Source organism: Chiroxiphia lanceolata, chromosome 3 (genome assembly GCF_009829145.1).
Source record: "Chiroxiphia lanceolata isolate bChiLan1 chromosome 3, bChiLan1.pri, whole genome shotgun sequence".
Lineage (NCBI taxonomy): Eukaryota > Metazoa > Chordata > Aves > Passeriformes > Pipridae > Chiroxiphia > Chiroxiphia lanceolata.
Window position 1 is genome coordinate 114,498,899 of NC_045639.1, and position 26,039 is coordinate 114,524,937.

The window sequence follows — 26,039 nt, forward strand, 5'->3', positions numbered from 1 at the left end:
AACAATTTGGACCTTGACCTCAAGCCTCCTATTAAGCAAATATTAAATTATTAAAGCAGGTACAATCTCCTTTGTGTTTTGAGTTGTGGTTCTTTGCAAGACAGGAGTAAGAGCTTTGGAACTAGAAATGCTCTGATGCAGTTGAATATTAAGTTTCAAAACCAAACAAGACATGAATCTGAACCTCAGGGCATCCTTTAACAGAAATTACTTCAGATTTTCCACCTCCAGTGATGTCTTTATAGAACAGCAAAGCTGATCCAAACGTGTGGAATGCTGCTACCTATTGGAATGATCAAATATAACACTCGACTCTCAGCTAGAAGACTTAAACCTCTCCAAAATAAAAAAATGGATCGGAATTTGGCTGATGTGAAATGGCTCACACAAGTGACCATTCAAACACTCGATGGACGGGTGACAATATAATTTAGTCGATGTAAAAGATACCTTGGAGGAAAAATGGAAATGAAATTCATGGAAATGGATGTTAATGCCAGGAGGGGCAATTTGATCGGGAATACAGGTAGAAGGATGAGGGAGGGGAGGATCCATCACCTCCTGTTTCAGATACAGATGACAGCAAAGAATGGGCACTGCTGAGAATCCCTCGGTGGTGATGGAAGGGAGGAGGAGACTCCCTATAACTCCCTGACAGGAGTTTGGAACCAGGTGGGGGTCAGGATTTGCTCCCAGGGAACAAGTGATAGGGCACAAGGAAACTGCCTCAAGTTGTGCCAGGGGAGAGTTAGATTGGATATTAGGGAAAATTTCGTCACTGAAAGGATTGTCCAGCCCGACACAGCTGCCCAGGGCAGTGGAGGAGTCCCCATCCCTGGAGGGATTCAAAAGCCACATGTGGCACTTGGGGACATGGGTCAGTGATGGCCTTGGCAGTGCTGAGGGATGATCTCAGAGGGGTTTTCCAACCTTAATAAGCCTGTGAAGATCCCTGTGGGTGACCTGTGAGCACTAGAAAGAGGACAAGGTGACACAGAGCTGGTGGTGAGATGAGAGTTCATCCCTTAGGAAGGCAGCAGGGCTGATGGGATTCCACTAGGGTTATCCAGAGAATCAGCTGGGCTCCAAAACCCCCTCTGGGCTAGAAGATGGGCACTGGGAATTCAGGTTACAGGGCAGATAAGGGAGGTAGAGTGAACCCTGTCCTAGAGTGCCCAAGAAGGTCTCTGCTGGATATGAATTTTGTCAGGACAGGACAAAAAGAAACCAAAGAAGGCTCTTACATGGTTGATTCTGATCTCCAGGGATTTCCTCCTGGTGGAAAACATTAAGTGAAACTTTTGAAAGGGAAAGACTTGTCTCTCAGGCCATGAAGGACCGGGAGGTATTTATTTGTTTTCACTTCAGTCAAGCCTGATGAATCTGACCTGAAAGTGCAGAGAACTGGCAATAAACTGTGGGGAGAACAAACACTGTGAGGATTCCTGACAGCTGGATATGGCCTTAGAAGAGCATGAAAGCACCAGATTGATACCTTCTTTAAAGGAGGGAGTGGGGCAGCCAGAGCAGCCAGTTTAATAGGAACGGAATATAAACTACCCCTTCTCTGAAAGGGATATTAAAAACAAAATCTTACACTCGGATACAAAATGTAGCCAGAGAGAAAACACAGGAAGCTGCCTACAACTCCAGTTAAGTGCTCTGGAGAACTCAGCAGCGCGTGGCAGGTTTTGGGTGCTGTTCTTCTAATAAAACAAACTGAGGAGTAGCTAAAAACCAGAAAATGTGGATGACAAAGGGCTCAAAAATAAGATCTGCATGAAAAGATTGATGAATAGCAGTGGTTTGGTTTAGTGAGTAATCAAAGAAGGGTTGGTTCAGTCTTCAAATATAATTTGTTGTAGAAAGGAAAAATCCTCTTTTTCCACATCGGAGGTGGTAAGACAAGAAGCACTGAGGCGATATTTAGGAGAGAATATCTGTGTTCATAACAGGATCTTTAAACACTTTGAAAATGAGACTAAAGATGTAATTTGCCTGAGGATACTTCAGTTTGGAGAGGGACTTTTTACAAGGGCCTGGAGTGATAGGACAAGGGGGAATAGCTTAAAACTGCCAGAGGGCAGGGTTAGATGGGATATTGTGAAGAAATTGTTCCCTGTGATGGTGGTGAGGGGCTGGGATGGAATTCCCAGAGAAGCTGTGGTTGCCCCATCCCTGGAAGTGTCCAAGGCCAGGTTGGATGGGACTTGGAGCAACCTGGGATAGTGGAAGGTGTCCCTGCCCATGGCAGGGGGCGGATCTGGGTGATCTTTAATGTCCCTTCCCACCCAAACCATTCCATGACTTTGTGAAGCTGCTGCTCTTTGACAACTTTAAGGAGCTCAGCGGTGACAAGTTGAGCTTTATCACAGCAGGGCGGGCAGAGGATACTGCAAAGGGCGCCCTCGGTGTGGGGTCCCCTTTCCCATTCCGTCCCACGACAGGAAGATTTGGGGAAATTCAGGGACATTCACACCCTCAATTCCCTGGAATATTCAGACTGTGCGTGTCCCATATTTTCGACCACGCACCGAGCGCTGCTCATCCCTTCCCCCCGGCAGCGGGGACACCCGACACGCAACTGAGCCGTGTTTTAACGCATTTATTAAAATTTTAGCAAGTTTACACCCTCTTGTTTTCATTTTGGTGCCCGCCGCGCTCGCCTGTTTTAAAAACTCTCTAATGAGACGTCCTTTTTGCGCGCCGGAGATGACAAAAGTCCCTGTGGAGGGAGGAAGGCCCCCAAGATGGCGATGCTGGCGGAGCGTGAGTGGCGATCCCGGCGGGAATGTCCCGGAGTGGGGCCGGGAACGTTTCCAGACCCTCCCCACAGCCCTCGCTGAGGGCCGTGGGGGGGTCTCGGTGCCGGATAAGGGGGTTCAGGGGGGTCCCAGAGTCAAGGGAAGGGGGCAGGGCTGGAAGAGGCGGGACGGGGAGTCCCTGTGCCCGGGAAATGGGGTCTCGGGGTCCGCAGTGTTGGGGAAAGGCGGGTCATGGGGCGGAGAGATCCGGGATGGTGGGGAAGGGGGCTCAGGGGGTCCGCGGTGTTGAAGAACGGGGAGCCTGGAGGGTGGGAAAGGCAGGAATGGGGGTCCAGGGGGTCTTAGGATCAAGGAATTGTAGGGTCGGGGTCTGGGAGACTCGGGGTGGCTGGGAAGGGGGTTCAAGGGGCCCTTGGTGTTGAAGAACGGGGGTCTGGCCGTTGGGAAAGGCGGGAGTGGGAATGCAGAGGGTCCCTGTGTTGGGGAAAGGAGGGTCGTGGGATGGGGAGAGCCCGGGCTGGACGAGAAAGGGGTTCAGGGGGTCCCTGGTTTGAAAAACCTGTTGTCTGGGGTTTGGGAAAGGTGGGAATGAGGGTCCAAGTGGTCCCAGTCTTAAGGAAAAAGGAGATCTGGGGTCTGGGAAAGGCAGGAATGAGGATGTAGGGGTCCCAGGATCAAGGAAATGGATGGTTGGGGTCTAGGAGACCCAAAGTGGCTGGGAATGGGGTTCAGGGGGTCCCTGGTTTTAAAAAACGGGGGGGTCTAGAGTCTAGGAAAGGCTGGAATAGGGGTCCAGGCATTCCCAGTGTCAGGGAAAGGAGGGGCTGGAGAGCTGGCATGGCTAGGATAGGATTCAGGGGTCTCCCATGTTGAAGAACAGGAGGTCAAGGGGCTGCAAAAGCCAGGAATGGGGTCCAGGGGTCCCAGGGTGAAGGAAATATTGGATGAATATCCTGTCTGGTAGCTCCCAGGTGCAGAGAGAAAGAGAAAGAAGATAAAGATAACTCTATCTCTGAAGTTCAGGAAACAGAATCTCTCAGGGCTGGCCAGAGTAGGAACTACAAACGTTTACTGCCAAGTTAAAAGTGCATTCCAAGTAGTCTTTTCTGTTAAATGTAAAACTCAACTGGATTTTTATGTAACGGGACTAATATTCTCATCCCTGAGTATTGTTAAGATTCTTAGGTGCTTTCAGTAAACTTACTGCTGTCAAAACACCTTTAAAATGAGAACACAGAGTCTGGTGAATTTGTTTGCTTGACTGCAGGAAATAGGGACTATAATGAGGAGTTAAAAATTATGGTTTCCACTGGAAAATACAGGTGTGAAGGGAGGAAAACAAAATTACGTTTGCATATGTGATTTTCTGGTTATTTTAGGTGTAAACTTTGGTGCCATTTTTTCAGGATTTGTTCATTATTTTAGTTAGACACTGCACATGTCAATAATCATAGAGTAATGTGGGGTGAAAGGGACATTTAAAGCTCATCTCAATCCACCCCCTGCCATGGGCAAGGACACCTTCCACTAGCCCAGGTTGCTCCAAGCCCTGCCCAACCTGGTCTTGGACACTTCAGGGATGGAGCAGCCACAGCTTCTCTGGGCAACCTGTGCCAGGGCCTCACTATCCTCACAGGGAAGGATTTCTTCCTAATGTCCCATCTAACCCTGCCCTCTCTCAGTGGGAAGCCATTCCCGTTGTTCTGTCCCTCCAGGCCCTTATCCCAAGTCCCTCTCCAGCTCTCTTGGAGCCTCTTTAGGCTCTGGAAGGGGCTCTAAGGTCTCCCTGGATCCTTCTCTTCTCCAGGTGAACACCCCCAGCTCTCCCAGCCTGGCTCCAGAGCCTTGCCTTTCCTGTGAGCCTCGACCATCCATGGGCACACAACAGGGGTTTGGATAGGAACTTTCAGAAATTACAGTTAAAAACATGCTCCAGGCCCAGAATTAGTCATGGTAAAAGGGTTTAATAATGGATCTTTTTCAAATTGTAGGATATCTGAGTGAAGGGGTTGAGTTGTCCAGCCCTGGCACAGCTGCCCAGGGCAGAGGTGGAGTCCCCGTCCCCGGAGGGATTTAAAAGCCATGTGGATGTGGCACTTGGGGACATGGGTTAGTGGCAGCCTTGGCAGTGCTGGGGAATGGTTGGACTCGATGATCTCAGAGGGTTTTTCCAGCCTAAATGATTCTGTGTTCTATAAAGAAATGACAGTTTTCTCCACTGGATGGTGCTGCTGCTCGCCAGAGTTCCATCACTTTACAAGCAGCCCAGGAGGTTGGTGTTAAATTATAAACTGAATCTTTTAGCTGGAAGTTAGTACCTTGTTTCCTTTCTTCCTCTTAAGACATCGGTGAACAAACATTTCTGATAAATTATTGACTAAACAGTGTTTTTTTTGTTATTTGTTTGGAAAGGGAGGATGATTTTATGGTTCCTGTAGGTGGCATGTTCCAACTTCCTTAATTCTTATTCTTCTCTAAAGGTATAAGCAAGTTTGTTTGGGGTTTTTTCCTGCATTTATCTTATCCTATGTAAAAATAAGTATGTCAACCTGTAGAAATGTGAGGATTAATCCCACAGTGGTAGTTAAGAAGTTTGAAATACATGGATTGCAAGTGCTGGGAAAGGGAAGGTCTCTTAATTTCAAGCTTAAGAAATATTTATTACAGGTGCCCTTGTGTTTTTTGTTACAAATGTCTTGGGAGTGAAACATCTCAGGGGTTTCTGCACAGGGAAATATTCAGGAAAAATAATAGAAAGTGAGTTTTAAAGTGGATTAGTTGGACTACCTCAAACAACTCAATTTGGAAGTTAATTTAAATTCAACCATTCAGTTGTCATGGATCACTTCGCTGTGCAGATAAATCATTAGAAAGATGCAGTGGTTTGACAACTGTAGGAGTTGGAATCTGCAAAGTCACCACCCAGGGAACTGGTAACTGAGAGTGTAAAAGAGTGTGGCCATCCTTAAAATGTTCAAATTAAAAAGGGCATTGAATAGTTTTTGGTGGCTGAGTGAGGGAAAGTTGATGTTAACTGAGAAATTTTAGAGGTAGAGATGAAGAAATATGATTGAGAAGGAGGGCAGCTGCTCAGCTGGGCAGCATGACCTCTGGTAGAATCCTGGAATCAGAGTCATTAAGAATGGAAAAGATCATTGAGTCCAGCCATTCCCCAGCACTGCCAAGGCCACCAGTGACCCATGTCCCCAAGTGCCACATCCACATGACTTTTAAATCCCTCCAGGGATGGTGACTCCACCAATGCCCTGGGCAGCTGTGTCAGGGCTGGACAATCCTTTCCATGAAGATGTTTTTCCCTAAAATCCAACCTGAATCTCCCCTGCCACAGCTTGAGGCTGTTACCTCTGGTCTTGTCCCTTGTTCCCTGGGAGCAGAGCCTGACTCACCCCCTTCAATTCCCCTCCTGTCAGGGAGTTGAAGAGAACCAGAAGTTCCCCCTGAGCCTCCTTTTCTCCAGGCTGAGCCCCTCCAGCTCCCTCAGCCGCTCCTGCTGCTCCAGCCCCTTCCCCAGCTCCGTTCCCTTCCCTGGACACGCTCCAGCCCCTCAGTGTCTCCTTGTCTGAGGGGCCCAGAGCTGCCTCCAGCACTGGAGGTGCCCCAGCAGTGCCAGCACAGGGACAAGCACTTCCCTGGCCCTGCTGCCACACCAGGGCTGGTCAGACCCTATGGAGTTGCTTCATTTGTTGCTTCCCCACCTTTTGTTGGCAGCACTGGCAGAACTTGGAGTAGATGCTGCTCTGAAGACTACCTGGTGGGAATAATCATAGAATCCCAGAATGGTTTGGTTGAAAGAACCTTAAAGATCATCCAGTTCCACCCCTACCATGGGCAGGGACACCTTCCACTAGCCCAGGTTGCTCCAAGCCCTGTCCAGCCTGGCCTTGGACAGTTCTAGGGATGGGGCAGCCACAGCCTTTAAGGTTAATAAGTTGTTTCCTGTGCAGAAGTGAATGAAACAAAGGCCTTGTTAACTCCTCTCACAGCTCTTGTTCATTTAATCCGCTGTAAAAATCTTTTATGGATCTTTTTGAGCTTCAAAGCTTCGGAAGTTTGTTAAAAAAAGCCCCCACTGTGCATCTGACAGTGCTGGTTCTTTAAGAGCAAAACTAAACAGGGCACAAAATGAGTCAAACATCCCCGTAGTATTCAGTCCCTCTGGCCCAGATCCCAAATCTGGTGTTTTAGGGAACGATGACTTCCTGATTACGTTGAAACACCTCAGTGAGTTTGGCTTCTCCCTGACTTTGTGTGGCCTTGGGTGAACGGGTCATTTTTGATCCCCCGTTTCCCATGGTGGTTAATGAAGTTTGTGATCTTCCTGTCTCCCATCCTTTGTTTGTCTTGTTTATTTAGGTTCTCTTCCTTGTGCTTAGGTGCACACTTGAAGTGCCTTGTTAACTGAGCTGGCTTTTCCTCCTTGATTTCCAGGAAGCTATTCCTGGTGGGAGAGGCAAGAACACGCACGTGGGCCTGGGGGACTGGAGTTTCTTTAGGAATCTGCATAGGACAAAGGAGCTTTGATTCTCCTTTGGATCTCTCTCCTGCAATAATTTCTGGTGGCTTTTCCAATAAATTTCCCAATAAGTTTCCTAGTAAACTATTTTTGGCAAATCCAGAAGCTGAAATCCCACTGGTTTCTGTTCTGTCGTCCTGAGCATTTATATTTCATTTTTGATTTGTTTTTTTTTTTGTGAAGGCAAGTATTAAAACTTCTATGTTGTGGTTGAAAGGGAGACTGGATAATGGATTTTGTCCAGAACTGGGAAAGCAGCACTGTAATCACCTCTCCTGTAGATTTCCAAAATTGGAGCAAATATGGATTTTAGGCCTGTACACTTACATGGTAATCCCCAAAGCCTTCCCTGAGTTACAGCTTATCCCTAGGGACAACAGCTTCCAACTTTGGTGTTTGGAACTAGATGATCTTCAAGGTCCCCTTCCAACCCAAACCATTCTGTGGTTCTATGATATCAATTTTCCTTTGGTATTCTTGACATTAATAATTAATATTTTCACCGCCCTTTTTTTGTTATCGTTGGGTTTTCTGTTAAGTAAACTTAACCCCCCAAATATATTCGGCCTGCTGTAAGTTCTGGGGGGTTTTTTTGGCAATGAAGAGCTGGAGTTGAACTGATTCAGTACTGTGGAAATGTCATTAGAGCCTGTTTGAATTTCTCCTCCCTGTCCCAGCCCGGAGAAAGCAGAAGTGGTCTGTGGATCCACGAAACAGCGCTTGGAGTAAAGATGACTCTAAATTCGGCCAGAAGATGCTGGAAAAGATGGGCTGGTCCAAAGGAAAGGTAGGATCCAAAGGAGAGTTCTGTACCTGAAGGGTCTAAAACTAAACAGGGAGCTCTGATTTATTCTCTTAAGTGCACAGAGAATTTGAACAATGTTGGATTTCCCCACTTTGTTGCAAAGGCCTGTTTTTGACTCTCCTGCTTTCCAGTTTTTCTCCCTCTTTCTTTGGCAAGTTAATGTCCCCAAATAGGAGCAAGAGTTGACACATTTAATTAGCGATGGTTAAAGTCTTTTAAGTTACTGTTACTCTCTCAGTTTTCTCCCTACTTTTGATTTAAAGCAACTCCAGGACCTGCTTTAATCTTTCACCCGTTTTTAAGTGTTCTGATCTGTTCCTTGAACCCCCAAAATGCAGCATTCTGGGAGCTGAATCCCTTCCCAGCTCCAGCCAGTACCTGTGGGTGAGGGCACTGGTTTCTGGCACTAAGAATAACCTCTGGGTTATCCTGCAGACTGCTCAGCTGCCCCTTAAAACCACTTTCAATTCCACAGAGATGCCTCAGCAAAGCTGAGATTTGGGCCTGCACATCAGCGTGTTTAGTGCTAAGAACGCCCACAAACCCCCCACTACCTTTATTTAATTCTCCTCCTATATTTTCTCACCCAGACTTTCTTTAACGAATAAAATTAGGATCATTCTCCATCCTGTGAATGCTTTAAAGCCTGTTCTCACATTTCTCAGTGTAGCTGCTGTTGCTTCAGTTGCCTCACAACAAGTTTCCCACTTGAGCTGCTGGATCTTCCTTTCCAACAGTTACAGCTGTGCAAGAAGGATTTCTCTCTCCTTTCCACTACAAACTCAAACAAATGGAACCTCACCTCGACCAAATTAATGGGCAAAAGCCCATCTCTGCAGTGCAATTAAGCTGCTTACACTAGTCCTGTCATCAGTTGTATTGGAATTGGGTCAGGGCAGATGTGTGGCTGAGTGGCCTGTTTGCTTCCACACTTTTTTTTGGGTAGCAGGAGTTTCAAGGCAAATTTTCCACCCCAGGGACCAATGAACTCTAGTGGATTTGTAATAGCAACAGCCTTTTTTCAATATGTCTCATTCCTTTAAATATTAGATATCCCAGGATCTCTCCACAGGGCTTTTCCCCATTGCTGCTCCACATCCATGTTCATTAAAGCCACACACTTGGCTGGTGATTTTTACTCGTGACAAATCAGGCAAAAAGTAGGTGAATACCAGGAATAAAGTTATAACCAAATGCTTTGTCTTTTATTTTTTTAACCCTGATCATACAGTTGAGAAAGGTAACACTGGACCTGAGAATTGCTTCCCAGATTTGAATGACTGTGGGTTTTAGGATAGAGAATTCCCATAGTTGTTTGCTCCAATATTTTCATCAATTATGAGTGTGAATGAGGTAGAAAAAGTTGTTAATGTCCTGATTCTCCCCTGCCCCTCCTCTGTTTCCCTCCTTATAAACTTGTTCTGGATTATACTGTCCATGTGGATCTGCCTTTCCAGTGACAGAGGTATTTTGGGGGAGAGGTCTCTTCTGTATATGTAGTGTCTTGGTTTTAAACAGTAAACACTCTGGGCTTGCTTAGGAATGTCAGGTGACTTCCTGATTAATCACCCAACTGCTTAATGTTGTTGCTATTTTAGTGTTTTTAATACTTTGCTGGAGACTTAAGTAGTAAATTTTAAAAACTTGAGTGTCTCATGTGTGCTAAAGCCTGTGATGAATTCAGTTCAGGCAGGAAATAAATAGTAAGTTGTGATTTCTTGTTGTATTTCATTGCAAAGTCTTAAGTACAAAAGCTCTGATTGCTCAGTCACTGCTGTAAAATCCTTACTTTTTACCTTTAAATCCTCCTTAGGGTCTTGGGGCTCAGGAACAAGGAAATCCAGAACATCAGGTGAAGGTGAAAAACAACACGCTGGGATTAGGAGCAAACATCAACAATGAGGTGAGAACTAGACCCAGGTGAGGGAATGGCTCCTGTTTCAGCTAAAACACAAATTTTTAAATAGAATATTAATGAAATCTGCACAACAGGATTGTTTATGACTTCCAGACACAACCCTTATAATTTTATCTCACTTTGGAGTGACTGTGTGAGCTGTTTGGTGTGTTATCCCCCTGTGGAGCTTCCCAGGGTCCCTCCCACCAACGAGGATCGAATATACCCAGTTAAGTATTACTTAATATCTGTTTTAGCAGAATTTGTGTTAGTTCTGAAGACTTTGCCTTGTATTCATGTGGGTGATGTTTACAGGACAACTGGATTGCTCATCAGGATGACTTCAACCAGCTCCTGGCTGAACTGAATATTGCCATGGACAGGGTGAAACAGGTAGGTTCATGCTTTGCTCAGTCAGATGTTGGAAACTTAGCAGAGTTTCCATTCTGTGTCTTAAAAGATGAGCTGAGGCCCAGTTTGGACTCTTTGCTGAGGTTGACAACTCCTCCCCCAAAATCAGTGAGAGCCAAAGGATGTGTTGCCATCCATGATCATGCTGAAGTTTCACTGCCTGGATATCTCAGTGGATCAGTTTTGCTCTCAGGACTCAAATAAAGGCTTTCTGTTGTTTATTTTATCCAGGATCACAATATTTGGGACCTTTTCCTGGGCTGCATTACAGCAACACTTGTTTCTTTTCCAGAGTCTGAAGGCTCACAACAATCACTCACAGTTGCAATGTTTTGTCTTCCTTTTAATAATGAATTGTCACTCTGGCTTCCATGTTCCACTGGTTTTCTTAAATACCTCCTTTTCCTGTCCTTGGAGAGTTGCTCCATAGCTTTTGACTCAGAGTTATGCATCTCTGCTTTGAGTGTGCTGTAATGTGATTTTTGTAGCCCTGGTGTTGAGCACACGAGTGGGGAAACCACAACTTTCCCAAAAGGGCTATTTATAAAGTTTTTTTACTTTTTGAAAAGCTTCATACAGCTTGACCTTGGTTTGTAAAAATGAAGTTGTGACGGGTGTGAGCTTACAGAAAGAATGGGTTTATCCAATGGTTTATCACCTCCCTTTAGTTAGATTCAGGTTTAAGTCAGATCATACATCTAAACAACTCTCTGGAGCTTAGTGAATTTAGCAACTCTTCATTCATTTATTCTTAACCTTTGAGCACTGAAGGTTTTCTAGGAGAGGAAATGCAGAAAGGTGAGGAGGAAAATCAGTTAGCAAGAAGGTTTTCTAATCCTAGACAACTGGGGTTAAAATTTTGAACCTGATATTTAAAAACACCTTTTTTAAACTGCTGTGTAAGTTCTCCTTGTGCCCTGGAGCCCTGATCATGGTCTGAGGCCACACAGCACTTGGTGCTGTCCTTCAAGTCCTCAAGAGGTAGAAGAGCATATCACAGGGAAATTCCAAAAGTTCCTTTCTGCCTTTGTAACTAAATCCTACCCAAGTTCCAACTTGAGCCATGGAAGATGAGGAAGGTGTAGCTGGTGGGAAAACCTGCAAAGTGCTGGGCAGAGAGTTGAAGTGACTTGCCCAGGGACACAGTGAGTCAGCACAGAGGCAGGTTCATTGAGCAAGGCTGTCTTGTTCCTAAAGCTGTTCCCTGGGTCACTGATGCAAAATGCTCCATGAAAGCTGTGTTTCTCCCTGCTTTACTTAGTTATTTTAAGTTTTCAGTCACTGAGAACAAATTTGGGTGCACATGAAGATTCCTGGTCACAATCCCCTGGGTGATTTACAGAAAGCACAAGCTCTAAAACTTGGTTTTTTGGCAGTTTGCTTAAGCTGGCAAAACTCATTCAGCAAACTCTGCCTGCAGCTGTGCTGCAGGATCAAATGTTACATTATTGGCCATCAGCCAGTTTCAACGCATTAAAAGTCAGCTGAAAAACTTCATTGTTCTTAAAGAGATGTTGGAGTTGCCAGAACTGGGTTGCAATTAGAGGCGGAAGGGAAAGGCCCTGTGGGGGTTGATTTGCCAACATTCAAATACCCTCAGTGTAGTTTACCTTTCTTTTCCTTTTTTTCTAGGTGAGCACCCAGTGGGGCAGGTTTAATTAGATTAGATGTTAGGAAGAAATTATTTATTGTGAGGGTGGTGAGGCCCTGGCACAGGTTGCCCAGAGAAAGCTGTGGCTGCCCCATCCCTGGAAGTGTCCAAGGCCAGGTTGGACGGGGCTTGGAGAAACCTGGGCTAGTGGAACAGGGTTTGGAACTACATGGTCTTTCCCACCCAAACCATCCTTGATTCCTGGCTCTTTTGCTGGGATACTCAGTGATATAATCTGTGTCCCTTTCCCATCTTAAGATGCTGAAACAACATCCTGACTGTGTCTGTGACGTGCCTTGGAATATCCATCTGTAGAAATAACATGTGACTTTCTTGCCCGAACTAAATGGCTTTTTAAAAGCACATTAATATTCCTGCAGTGCTCACTCAGTTTGTCAGAGGATTTTTTTTTTTCCAGTCCCTGGAAGATACAGGGATGCACCTCCCAGCCCTTTGCAAGTGCCAGCAAGTTTTCGGGAAGTGAAATTCCTCCCTGCAGGCACAAGGCGGTGCTGCCGCGCCTTTCCCTGGAAGAATAATGGAAAAGGAGGCGCTGTGGGAACCCTTTGCTGTGTAATGCTCCTTTTGGTACAAGTAGCTCGGAGAACAGGCTTGAAGTGTCGTGCCTCTGTCAGGATATTTAAGTTTTCCCCACGGAACGTTTTTATTGGGGAATTTCTGTAAAAACTGGGTTGCTGGTCCTCTCTTCCCATTAGGGCTAGTGTGGGAGAGTGGATCTCAGTTTTTGGCACTCAGCTCTCCACTGCAGGCTGAGGATTTCAGGTTTAGGTCAGTGATTCCATCATCAGGTGCACTAACCTAACAAACAGGGAAGTGCTGGAATTCCAGCGTCAGAAAAGCTTGGGCTGCAAAGCTTTCCAGGGTGGGATCATGTAAAAAGATGACTCAACTTGGCCCTCAGGGTATGGGTTCATTTCCTTAACCCATTCCCAGTTGCCACTGGGAGGAAAAAACATCTCATCAGAGTAACCTTTTCGTGGAGTTACAGAGCAGAGAATCCTGTGGTGGCCTATTTCAGGACAAAACTAATAAAGTACTTATTAACTGTACAGCAGATTGATTCACTCCTTCTGAGATTTTTCTGGGGGGGAATTAACAGGCTCTGTGGGTGCAAAGAGAAGGTTGTACCCCTAAAATAACCTACCACAGCTCAGGAACGTGATGTCTCTACTGTTAAATAATGGGACTAATCCTTCATGTGGCTTTAAGCTGCTGCCAATCTCCCAAACTTCTGAGTGAATTTGGAACTCAGCCAAGCCCAGAGGCCATTCCCACTGGACAGTTTAGATGCAATCCCTCTCCTGGAAACTAGGAAAATGAAATAATATGGATGTGGCAGTTGTTCTAGCTGGCCCGAGGGACAGAAAAGCTTTGCCACCATTCGGTTTCCTTACACAGATGGATCAGCTTATGTCCAAATAAAGGTATTTTGTGTAGGGTTAGAAGTGGAAATCCTGTAAATTTTCCCCCTTTTTCTACCCAGGCAGGTTAAATATTTTATTTTGCACTATTCTTACATCTTTCTCAGACTTTGGCACTGGGGATATTTGTAACAACAGCACAATAAACCCTGACCTGTTACTCTTTTCTAACCACAGAGATGGATTTGCCTTAGACCTGGAGTGCCTGTATCTGCCTTTTCAAACTACATTGGATTGGAAAGGGATGGGAAGGGAAAGGGAATGTGGCAAAAAAAATCAGCAGTGACATGTCTCAGACAAAACTTGCCATGTTTCCTTCAGTAATATATTGTGATATTTTGTTGAGACTGGTTTTGAGAGAGAAAGTTAAATACACTGGTGTTTGAATTGTGGTGGTTAAAGTGCCTCTAACAGGGTTGGAACCTGTTTCCTTGGATTTTTTTTTTAGAACCCTCAGTGAAAAATCAGAAAAAGACATTCGCCTTGAAGAAAAATCCAAATCTTCCAAGGAAAACGTGTCCATTATATGAAGTTTGCCAAAGGTAAGAGGGGTTTTGTTGTTTCATAAGCTCTGGCCAAGCTTAGAACAAACCCTTTCAGGGTGATCTGTTGCCTTCTGAAGTCTAAATTTGGCAAGTTAAATCTTGGTTTAGGGATACCCCCTGCAGCAACTGCTTAGAGCTATAATGTTGCTATCTCTCTTTATTTTGGGTAATTTTGGATGGCTTTAGGCTGATTAGTTGAATAAAACAGTTCCTACCTGAAGGAAGCCACCAGCTGGGTAATGGAACAGCGAATATTCCAAGTTGTGAATGCTGGAGCAGGGGATGGGAGGGGGGAAAGATGATGATGGAGTGACTTATGACTTAGGATCTGCGTGGCACTATCCCCTGAGATCTCCAGTAACCCTGCTCAGAGATCATGAGGATGGGATCAGGGATCAGATTAAACCTGAAGGAAGGCAGGAAAGCCCTCTTACGTTCACCACATACTTTATGGGATAAATTAGGACAGTGGTTGGTGGCCAGAAAAACTACCAAAACTCATGGAGTTAGTAATTTCTTTCTTCCTTAGAGCAATTACATTATTTCAGTCATCCCTGGGTTTGGCTCCTGACAGTTCTGGAATCCTTTCTCTGTTCCTCTGCTCCCCTTTCACACACCCACATGCACATGGTGTGTGTACCTGTTTCAGGGTATGGATAGGATCAGTTCACTAATGGCTGATTTATTAACTGAAAGCTCTGTGCAATGTTTTCGGACAGCAAATGCCTCTGCTAAACAGAGCTAATTGATGTCTGAATGGAGGCCAAATTTTTATGTTGGGGTTTGGGATTTTGATTAAATAAATTGGCCTTGAAGTCAAACCTGTTAACTCGACCCTACCACTTTATGACATTAAACAATTAAATTGGTTCAGGGCTTGCAAGTGCAGAGGCCATGGTCTGTTTGAGGGAATGGCAAAGAGGATTTATTTTGATTTGGATTTAACCTTTTGCTAAATATAGAGGAAAAAAGAAGTGTCTTTTGAGCATGTAAAATACAGATCAAGGCTTTCATATTCACAATATCCCTTATTTGTTTGGTTGTGTTTCCACAAGGCAGCCCCTTGTTTGCTTGCACCCTCTGTGGTCTAAACCAGGGAAATTGTCCTTTTTCAGGGAAAGAGGAAAAGTTATTTGAGAAGGGCTGGTGTTGTTGGGGCCCTTGTTGTTCAAGCCTGATCCTGCTTCCTTTCAGACTAAACAAGACAAGCTCACACAAAAGCTGGAGAAGGGAACAGCGACGACACAAAATGCAGCTTCCGTTTGCGGGGCTGGAGAGACACAGGGAACACACACAACCCTTGGATCTGGGAATACACACCAATCTGAGATTAAAACACTGACTGCAGCTGCTTTTCTAGCAGCTGTTCCACTGGGATGCTGCTGGAGGTTATGAATGTCAGCTGAGTTAGTTTTCTGTTAGAGAGACAGGAGCAGGGGAAGGCACGGGCAGACAGTGTAGGGTAAGAAGAAGAGCAGGAGGATTTTAGGTATCATTTTCCAAGCCTTGGCCAAGATAAAGCTGAAAACAACCACCAGTCTCATCCAGCTTGCTTGGGTAAGGACATTTAGAGGCTGTGTAGTGAGGCACCAGGAAGCTGGGTCACATTTTCTCCTCTAGGTTGATGTGTGTGTTTGCCCTCTGTGGGCAGTTCAGGATCCCGAGGAAAAGAAACAGGTTAAATAGTCAGATTTTGGGTTGTTTGGGCTTTTTGTCCACTACAAGATTCATTTTGAGGTCACTGATTTTGGAATCAGAAAATCAAGTGATTAAGACCCCAGCAGACTCCTAATTAGTTGAGCTGTCTGGTCTAATTTTGTTTAAATCTTCAACTTTTGCTGAGCTTTTTTAAAAGGATTTTCTGAGAGAAGCTGTGGACAACCCAATATAAAGGTTCTTGCACTGTGGAATTGGTAAAACTTTTGCTTGAAACTCTGAATATCACATCACACCCTTCTGCTTCCCCCTCCGTGCTCCATGTCTGATGTCCAGTTAGTCACACAACAACCAGATGGGAGTAATGGTCCTACTGGGAATCTTTGCTTCACCCTTGAAATTGTTTTGAGTTGGAATAATCCAGTGTGTTGCAGAGATGGAGGTTTTGCTTTTCAGAAGCAACATCAGGAATCAAAGGAAAGTCCCCATGGAGTCAAGATGGATTTTTTTTTTTTCATTGTATGGAGGACCTACAACTCCCTAATTCTGTCAGAGACAGGGAATCCTCCTGAGAATCCAAAGATCCTGCACATACACACATTTCCTCAAGAGTACCTTCATTTAGTGTCTTCATCACAGAATCACAGAATGGTGTGGGTTGGAAGGACCTTAATGATCATTAGTTTCAACCCCCTACCATGGGCAGGGATACCTTCCACTAGACCAGGTTGCTCCAAGCCCTATCCAGCCTGGAGTTCCTGATTTTTATTCACCTCTTGATTGTTGTTCATCTCCAAAAGCAATTCCTCTATCTCTGTGGGTTAGTTTGTGTTACCAAAATGTCCCTGTCATCACCAGATGTGAAGATTTGGGATTTTTTTTCCTCTCTTTACCCCTTCCAGGTAAGGACCTCTCATCCTGCAGTGAACATGATCTGTCCTGCATATTTGGGAGGAGACAGAAGAGTGGGAAGACACAGGTAAACAAGAAGCTTCACCTTTCTCTTGTTTCCTTGCTTATTATCCCTCATAACAAAATGGTATTTAAATGTTTTGCTGCTAATATGTTGTTTCTACTAGAAAGGCTGTGCTTGAACTGTGAGGAAATAAGAGTGAATGTAATCCATATTTTGTGAATTATTGTGATGTAACTTCTTTGGAGTTAGGAAACCAATATTTTTATTTTACAGTTGTTAGGAAATGCATATCACCAAGGAGAATTTTGCTTCATCTGAAAGGTCAAAGGTTGGACTTGATGATCTAAGAGGTCTTTTCCAACCTAAATGATTCGGTGAAAGATCCGTAAATATCCAAAATAAAATTGGATATTCAGTAGCAACTGGGCAATCTCAACAAACTGCCCTTATTCTCACAAAAATTGGGAAAGGCTGAGCAGCTGCAAAGGATTCAAAGGTGGCTTGAACACTGATAAATATTTAATGAGAAGACCTTTCCCCTGACTTTGTGTAATGAGAGCAAGGTTTGGACTGGTTTTTATTTTATTTATGTGTTCATTAGCATTTGGCACTTGCAGAGAACAGACCTGCTGTATCAGTGTATAAAATAACAGACACTGTAACATGAAAAATCCAGAAAAATCCTGTGGAAAAAACAACACCTGGAAAAGCAGAAATGAATATGTTGCAAGGATTGGTTCCAAGTTGCCTGAAATCTCTTGTTTAGAGGGAAAGAAGGGGCTTGAAATTAAGTGGAAGTTTCTGGAATACCCTGTATGTGTTTGACACCTTGCTTCTCGTGCAGCACTCTTGGAAATTGTTCTGGAACTTCACATCAGGCCTCTGGGAGCTTTGGGAGGAGAGGAATAAGGGGAGAATGTGCTGAGAGGTCCGGGATAGTAGTGAAAATAATACAAGGTTTTTTACCTGTAGAATGACAGGGGAGCTGGTGAAGAAGGAATAGTGATCCACTGGGGATTGTTCCCTGGAAAAACCTCTGTAAAATAAAGAATACTTCAGTGGTGTATCTTCACTTGAACAATTTGAAGGATCTGTGCCATTATCACATATAGTGTTATAATTCCAGTGAATCTGCTGTAGATTTTTAAGTGGTTGGTAGGTTTATTGGTGACAGAGAAAGATGTCAAGTCTGTTCCTGAGTTCTCTGTAAAATACACTGACAGCTGATTAAACCAGGAGGCTGGAAGAAGTTTAAACAACTAAGAACTGCCCTGTCTTGTCTGCCACTGCAAAACACAGTGGGAACCTTTGTTACAAGTCACATGGTTTTGAAAGGTAAGAGCTTGGGACCAGGCCATCAGCCACCACAGAACCCATCTTAGCTTATTACTGTCTTGAAATAAGAATTTGGGGACTTCAAATCCCTGAGAGCTGTTGGAACTCTCAAATGCTGTGGGTGAACTTGCACCAAGGGGAGCCCTGTTGATTAACACTTCTAAATATGCCATGGATCCACTGCTTGGCTCCCTTGCTGTCAGAGCAAGATGAAGCAGGACAATCTGGGATTTGAAGCAACTCCACAGGGCTGTGGTTAAGGGAGTTGATTCACACACACAAGAATCCTCCTCTGGTTTGCAGGAGGTCTCAGACCTGCTTGTCACTTGGTGCTCAAGTGTTTCCTAAGCAGGCTGTTGGGGCACAGGATGCTCTGATGTGCTCCCCACCTCACCCTGGGCTGGCCCAGCTCCAGGTGGATCCATGTTTGGATTCTCTTCCATTTTCTTTTTCCCCTGGAGCCCTGTTGGTTAACACTTCTGATCCCCTAAATATGCCATGGGTCTGCTGCTTGGCTCCCTTGCTGTCAGAGCAAGATGAAGCAGGACAATCTGGGATTCAAAGCAACTCAGCAGTGCTGTGATTAAGGGAGTGGGTTTTGCCTACCCATGAGTCATCCCAAATAGCTGGTCTTGTTTTCTCTATATGTTCCATATCTGTTGGAACTCAGGTTTGGAAGGTGCTGCTTCTAGGGCTTTATCCTGGAGAACACTTGTTTTTTCATGGATAGACACTGCATATCACGTGGCTTTGAGGCTGCTTATGAAGGGTGTATAACTCTGTGCATGTTTTTGCTAATCCCAGTGGTTGACTGGTGGCTCCTGTGCAGATTTCCTTTTCCCCTCGCTGAAAGGGTTCAAGCTTCTGGCAAAAAAAGTCACAGGCTGTTCCCTCTTAAGCACCCAGATTTCCACATGCAAATCCAGGCAGGAGATAATGTCATTTGGAGCTGCATTGTCATCCTCTGGCTACTGTCTGTTGCTGAGCAGCCACAGGGAGGGAGAGCCAGAGGCAGCACAATTGCTTCCCCCAGCCTCCCCTTCTCCTTTTCTTCATGGGTCAGAGATCTGTGGAGTTTGCACACAACAAAAAATGCACTGCTCAGGCCCTCCAGCTCTGAGCAATTTCATTTCACTGCACCCATGAACTCTTATGATCCCTTTCCATCATGTTCCAGAGCCTGATCCTTAAGGTGGCACAAATGGAACTGTGAGGATTTACAGTTCTCAGTTTGCTTTCTGTTTTGAAATCCCTGAGCTCTGGGCACTTCCCTGGCATGGCAGAGCTCACTACAGGAGCAGAAAAGTGCTGTTGTTCTCCTGGAAGTGAGTTGTTCTTGCCTGTTCCTGTGTGCAGATAATGTAGGAAGAGTCCTGGTGTCCAGCAGAGCCCTGGGTAGGACCTACAGGAAAGATGGAGAGAGACAATTTGCAAGGGCCTGGAGGGACAGGACAAGTGGGAATGGCTTCCCACTGCCAGAGGGTAGGGTGAGATGGGATATTGGGAAGGAATTCTTCCCTGTAAGGGTGGTGAGGCCCTGGCCCAGGTTGCCCAGAGAAGCTGTGGCTGCCCCATTCCTGCAAGTGTTCAAGGCCAAGTTGGACAGGGCTTGGAGCAACCTGGGATAATGGAAGGTGTCCCTGCTCATGGCAGGGGGTGGAACTGGATGACCTTTTAGGTCCCTTCCATCCCAAACCATTCCATGATTCTATACCTTGAAGTGTCCTGTCTTTAAGGCTCTTTCCAAGGTATCGGATCCCTCCTCTTTGTTCAGAGGTGCACTTGCAGAAGCCTCCAGCACAGATTTGATTTGGACTGAATGACCAATCCTCAGCACACAACAGTTGTCATTCCACTCTTGATCTTTTGACAAAGACATTCAGCATAATTCTTTTTCCCATATTTCTAGTTGTTTCAATCTGGGATCAGAACAATCTTGGGTGTAACTTCATGGAAAGATGCAGGAACTGCTTTTCACAGTGACAGAATTGCTGAGATTGGAGGAGTCCTGAAGGTTTCTGGATCAGTCACTCTGCTCAAAGCAGGGTCAGCTCTGGCAAGATATTCAGGAGTTTGTCCAGCTGAGTTTTCATTGTCAGCCTTCCTTAAAACCTCTAGTTTAAACCTGTGACAAAATTCAGTGGATGGATGGAAGAGATCCCTTAAGGAGCAGAAGATCATAAAATCATTAAGGTTGGAAAAGGCCTTTAAGGTCATGAAATCCAAACGTCAACCAGCACCACCACCATGTTCATCACTAAACCATGTCCATATCCACACTTGTGTGAACACTTCCATGGATGGTGACTCCACTACTTCCCTGAGCAGCCTGTGACAGTGCTTGACAACCCTTTCCATGAAGAAATTGTTCCCAATATCCAGTCTAAACCTCCCCAGTGTCATCCTATGTCTGGCTGGTTGATTGGATCATACCAGACTTGAAGATTAGGAAAAAGGAGGAAAAAAGCAAAACCCAGGGAATTCCATCTGTGGTCAAAGGGAAATTAGTGGAAGGACTCAAGGCTCAGTGACACGATCTCTGGACAAGCAAGATAATCTGACTCTTCTGAAGTGCTTGTCAAAAATAGTCACCTCTGAACTGGTGCTGTGATAAAGTGTCCCAGCACATCAGATGTGTCACAAAGCCACCGTTCCAATTAGCCCTGCCCAGGCTTTTCCAGTGTGGTCATTAGCAGTCATTTTATGATCTTGACCTGTGGAGTAGCCTTTGGCAGGAGATGTTTTGTATGAGCTTAATCTGAGCTGCCTTAACTGTAGAGCTGATCTCGGACTCAGTTTTTCACTCAGTGGCCAAGGAGTGATCTGAGTGATGGATCCTTTCTCTTGTTTCACACCAGCACTGCTGCAGTAAGTGGGGAATGTTGAAACTTGGATTATCTACCTTATCAAAGGAAGAGGGAGTTGGCTGGAGGATTGTAAAGATTGCAAAAGAGTGGAATTGCAAAGGATATGGAAGGAAATGCTGTTTGCCCCTGAGGGTCAAAAGGAGTTTCTCTAGAAGTAATAAAACCAAGATACAAGTTGAAGCTGTTGTTTTGATGGTTCTGGGATATGTGTTACTTATCAGAGGCACTTGCAACCCTTAATTCTGAATGTCAAACACAGCAGTCTTTTTTTTTAATTATTTTTGATAAATCATGTGCCCAACTCAAACCTCCTTAATAAACTATACAGGGACCTTTGTTTAAAAAAAAAAAATACAAGTCAAAAAAACGAGAGGGGAAGAAAACAATGGCTGGGCTTCAGAGTGGACCTAAATTGAAAACATCTGCAGTTTTTCCCAGGGAGAGCAGCAAGTGATCGAAAATATTGAATTGTAATTATGATGCTCTCTGGAGACCTGCGGAGAGGACCTGTTTTGCAGGGTAGGATCTTGCCACACTGTTTTTTGCCCCCCACTTTCCCTCTTGATTTTCTCACTCGCTCAGGAACACTGGGAGCTGGGGAGACAGAAAAACAAATTCCATTAGTTCCTATCTGGTTGAACTTCCTGGAACCCCCACTATTTTTTTTTTTTTGCTTCTCAGAATTTCCTTCCTCCATCCAGCTGTGTTTCCTGATGAAGCCTTATCACTGGAGAAAATGCTCCTGAGTGAGACTGAGGATTTGGGAATGAGTTACAGACAGTCCCAACTTGGTTGCTGAACAACATGATTCTGGCACTGATTTCGCTCTGGGGGCTGGGGGAGTAGCTCTGATTTGCTCCAACTCTGTTTAAGGTGCATAAAAACCTGAATGTTTTGCGTCCACCTCACATCCATGTCTCAGGCCATTCCATGAGTAATCTGCTTCCTCCAAATTTGTGTAACTTGGATGTAAAACCTGCGTAAGTTCCCTTAAACCACCAAATCCAAGTAGCCTGAAAGTCTCAAGTTTCCAGTGATCTCTTCCTTGTTAGTCATTAAAAAATGGAGTGATACACCCCTTTGCTTTTTCACTTTTCTTTTTTTAATCAGGAAATTGTCTTCTGACACATTTTGCAGAACTTCCTCAACTGACTTATATTTCCCAGCACTTATCAGAAAAGCGTGTTGGCAAACCTTAAGGAACGACTGAAAATCCATTAAAATCTGGCTCTGCCATGGGCTCCCTGAAGTTATGGGTGAACTAAACATTCCTGACACCTCAGCTTTCTCTCTGCAAAATGCAAGGTTTTATATTGATATTTAAATTGATCACAGTTGTGATTTTTAGGCAAGTTACAACTTTAATCTTAGGGTTTTTTGTACCTGTGACCAAAGTTTCTGTTGCAGGCGTCACACATAAATTATTTTGCTGTCCTTTTTTTCAGGGAAGAAAAAAAACTACAGAAGAATAAAAATGAGTTACAAATTAAAATAGATTTTTCACTGTTCTGCTTTGGAAACCACAGCCAGCATAAGGTATTTGGGACTGAGAGGCAGAACAGAAAAAAAAGGACATCAAAAATCTGGAGAGAGTCCAAAAGGATTTAGTAAAATGGGTGACAGGGTTAGAGGGCATGTCCTAGAAGGAGAGAGTGGAGGAACTGGATACGTTGATCTCAGAAAAGAGGCAGAAAAAGGTGACCTCTCTACCTATAAATATCTGGGGGTCGCAGGGAGGGAGGAGCAGAGGAAGGGAAGGGACAGTAATCAGAGCAGGCAAAAGCCAGGAATGGTTCTAGGGGGTGAGAACTTCAATTAGAAAGAGGAAGACACAAACTCACTCCTCGCAGGCTTCCTCGCAGTGATGTCAGCAGGGCACTGGAGGAGTCTCCTGAGGGAAATCCCAGCTCCTCAGTAAGTGATGCCAAGAAAAAACCATGAATTTAACACTTTTAGTCCCGTTGGAGAAGGCAGAGATGAATTGGGTTAATAAAAGATCTCCCACCAAGTCATTCCATGAGGGCTCCACTACTCCAGGTTGCTTCCCTGTGGTTGTGTTGTGCTTGGATTCTCTGTGGCTGAAGGAGGTGGATCCCTGTCCATGTGCACATGGATCTGTTGGCTTTCCCCATCCATGGAATATTTTAGAATATTAATATCTCAAGCTTCTGCTGGGTTGGATTAAAAAGTTGCTGGAGAGAAAGGGGTGTGTGATGTAAACAAATGTCAAGGCAGACATGGAAAATTTGCTTCCTTAAGAAATCCAAGTAAAAATGTGGCTGCTGTCAGTGTGTTCCAGAGGAAGACAGTAGGGAAACACTGAGGTAGCCCTTTAACATAGCCCTTCTTTTTAAATTATACACTTAACGTCAGAAAGAGAATAATTGCCTTTTTAGAGGAATTATCTTATGCTGGGTTTTATAATTATCCCCAGGCTCAAAGTTTGTCAGATTTGGGGTTAAAATTTAGAGCTGCTCATTCCTATATGTGACTTGACCATTTTAGCACGTTTCATTGGAAGAGGGAATATAGTGTTTTCCAAGAATCAAGGCAAAGGAGAACATAGGTGTCAAAAAGGTGGGATTTGGTAGAAGATCTAGACATCTTCTCCAAGCTCCCCTCATAGTGATGAGACACAGGTGCCCAAAGAGGTGCATCAGCTGTCTCCAGAAATGGGAAAGGGGAAGATCAGGTTGGACATCGGAAAGAATTTCTTCATGGAAAGGGTGGTCAGGCACTGGAAGGGGCTGCCCAGGAAGGTGGTGGAGTCCCCATCCCTGGAGCTGTCCAGGGAAGGACTGGACGTGGCACTCAGTGCTCTGGGCTGGGTGACAAGGTGGGGATCGGGCACAGGTTGGACTTGATGATCTTGGAGGTCTTTTCCACTCTTAATGATTCTGTGATTCCACATGAAACCAAACCCTTCCTAGAGGTTAGTGCCTCTTCACTGGTCACAGAGGACATCCAACAGTCAGGTGAATCCTATCCAAGAAGTTCTATTCTGAACATATTCTGTTACAGTGCAAAAGCTCACCATGGTCTTGTAAGCACTTGATTATCCTCAGCTCTCTTGGCCTATTCTGTTCCTGTGAAAGCTGCATTTTTAAAATTATTCTTACTTTTGCTTAGTGGGAAGAGGCTGGTGACCTAAGGCAGAGTCTGCAAGACAATCTAATGGTGCTTTTATGCATTTTGTATTCCAAACTTGCTCCTGAGTAGAGAGATTTCTCTCAGCCTCTGGTTCACTGCTACTTTGACCTGAGTGTCATATTCAGTATGGATTTTTAGACTTGTGGAAGTTATAACACTCAGGTTACAGTGGCTTAGTTCCCCTTGGGAGAATTATTATTGGAGAGAGACTTTTCACAAGGGCATGGAGTGTTAGGACAAGGGGGAATGATCTTGAGAGTGGGAACTGTGGGTTTAGATTGGATACTGGGAAGAAATTCTTCCCTGTGAGGGTGGTGAGGCCCTGGCACAGGTTGCCCAGAGAAGCTGTGGCTGCCCCATCCCTGGAAGTGTTCAAGGCCAGATTGGATGGGGCTTGGAGCAACCTGGGATAGTGGAAGGTGTCCCTGCCAATGGCAGGGGGGTGGAACTGGATGACCTTTAAGGTCCCTTCCAACCCAAGCAATTCCATAATTCTATATTAATTAGCAAAGGCTTTTTACAACATCTCTTAATACTGCAGGCACTTTTTCCTCTCCAGTTTTGCTCTGCAGCCATGGGCTGTGAACAACTAGAAGGATGATTCCCAGAAGAAAAAGGAGGGAAAAAAAAACCCTCAAAACCAGATTCTGCCAGCAATTAACAGGACAAGGCCTTTGCCTGAGGAGCAACCAGGACGGGCTGGTGACACAAACTCACAAGGAGGACAACATGACAAAGCAGCTGAAGGGCTAAATCATGGAATCACAGAACAGTTTGGGCTGGAAGGGACCTTAAAGCTCATCTGGTTCCAACCCCTTGCATCTTCAGTGTGCACAAGTGGTACAGGTAGAGCAAACCTGGCAGCACAGACCAGTGTCAAGTGGATCTAAAGCCATATATAGCGAGTCAGAAAATTAATTAGGCTCAAGGCATTAATTTGGACCATATTTCTAATATTTCTCCATGCAGATGAGGTTGTTTCAGGAACACTGGGAAAATTCCCCAGCATGGTGTCCTTTTGATAAAAGGAGGAAGAGCCAGGTATTGATGTTTTGTTGCCTGTTCTATAAGCACCTTGTTAATCAACTGGAGGATAAATTATTGCTGCTCAGGTATCAGCAGAGAGGGAGAGGAGGAGACATCTCCCAGTTTGGAAGAAATGCTGCTTTTTTCTTCTCTCTTCATTGGAGAAGAGTCTTGTTCCTTGGGGGGGTTGTTAGGAACAAAAACAAAACTGGGGGGAGCTCTTTTGATTTATCTTCTCTCCTTCCCTTTTGGTCACTTCCAGAGGCTTAAAGAGCCGAGTTGGCTTTAATGTGTTACCATTAGAGACCAGGAATTAGCTGGAATAAACCATCATTCCTCACAGTGAAAAATACCCCTTGATTGGCTAATTAATCAGTCAAAGGGGAATGACATGGCCCTCGGCTTGAGGGACTCTGCTGCACAGGTAAACAGGTCATTGATAAATGGTTTACCCACAAATTCATATATCAAGAAAACTTAGTCATTTTTTAACTCCACTTGGTGTGAAAGCTGTGCTGCATTTTTGGAGGTGGATTTTTGCTGCCTTTGCTTTTTTTTGCATTGTGGGAGCTTTTAAAGTTTTCAAGAGGAAGAGGCCAATCAGAACTTTGTTACAATTCCAATTCTGTTTTCAGAAGTGGAAAAAAAAACCCTCGAGGATTTTTGTTCCTCACAAAGAGAGGGAAACGATGGCTTTGTGTTGAGATGGAGTGAGTCTGTAATCAGCTTTTTGTCATTTAAATATCCTGAGGCTGCTCAGTGGGTCGTATCCAGTCTACAGGCACTGCATGGACAAAGCTGACATCCATAAATGAAATAAGTGGGGAAAATGTATGGAGGAAGATGCAGGTTTGTGTGGTAAAAGGCTTTAACTCACCTGCTTTAGTGGCTTTTGGCGTCCAGATGCTGGACCTTGTCAGCTGGATAATTTTATAGCACCTTATCCAGCACAGATGGTTGCACTGTGGGATCTTCACCAAGAAGTAAAGAAAAAAAGAGGGGGAAAAATAAAATTAAATAAAATTAAATAAAATTAAAT

At 44.7% G+C, this 26,039-nt stretch overlaps 1 protein-coding gene across 1 annotated transcript in view; it reads left to right on the forward strand.

Annotated features, from left to right (window-relative positions):
* The first annotated feature begins 2,723 nt into the window (after positions 1 to 2,723).
* Positions 2,724 to 26,039, forward strand: part of PINX1 (PIN2 (TERF1) interacting telomerase inhibitor 1) — a 61,860-nt gene continuing 38,544 nt past the window's right edge. The window contains 9 exon segments of the mRNA XM_032683424.1: positions 2,724 to 2,769; positions 7,977 to 8,086; positions 9,918 to 10,007; positions 10,317 to 10,368; positions 10,371 to 10,394; positions 13,954 to 13,983; positions 13,986 to 14,014; positions 14,017 to 14,047; positions 16,609 to 16,685. Of these exon segments, the coding sequence (XP_032539315.1) occupies positions 2,751 to 2,769; positions 7,977 to 8,086; positions 9,918 to 10,007; positions 10,317 to 10,368; positions 10,371 to 10,394; positions 13,954 to 13,983; positions 13,986 to 14,014; positions 14,017 to 14,047; positions 16,609 to 16,685 (462 nt within the window). The 5' untranslated portion in view covers positions 2,724 to 2,750.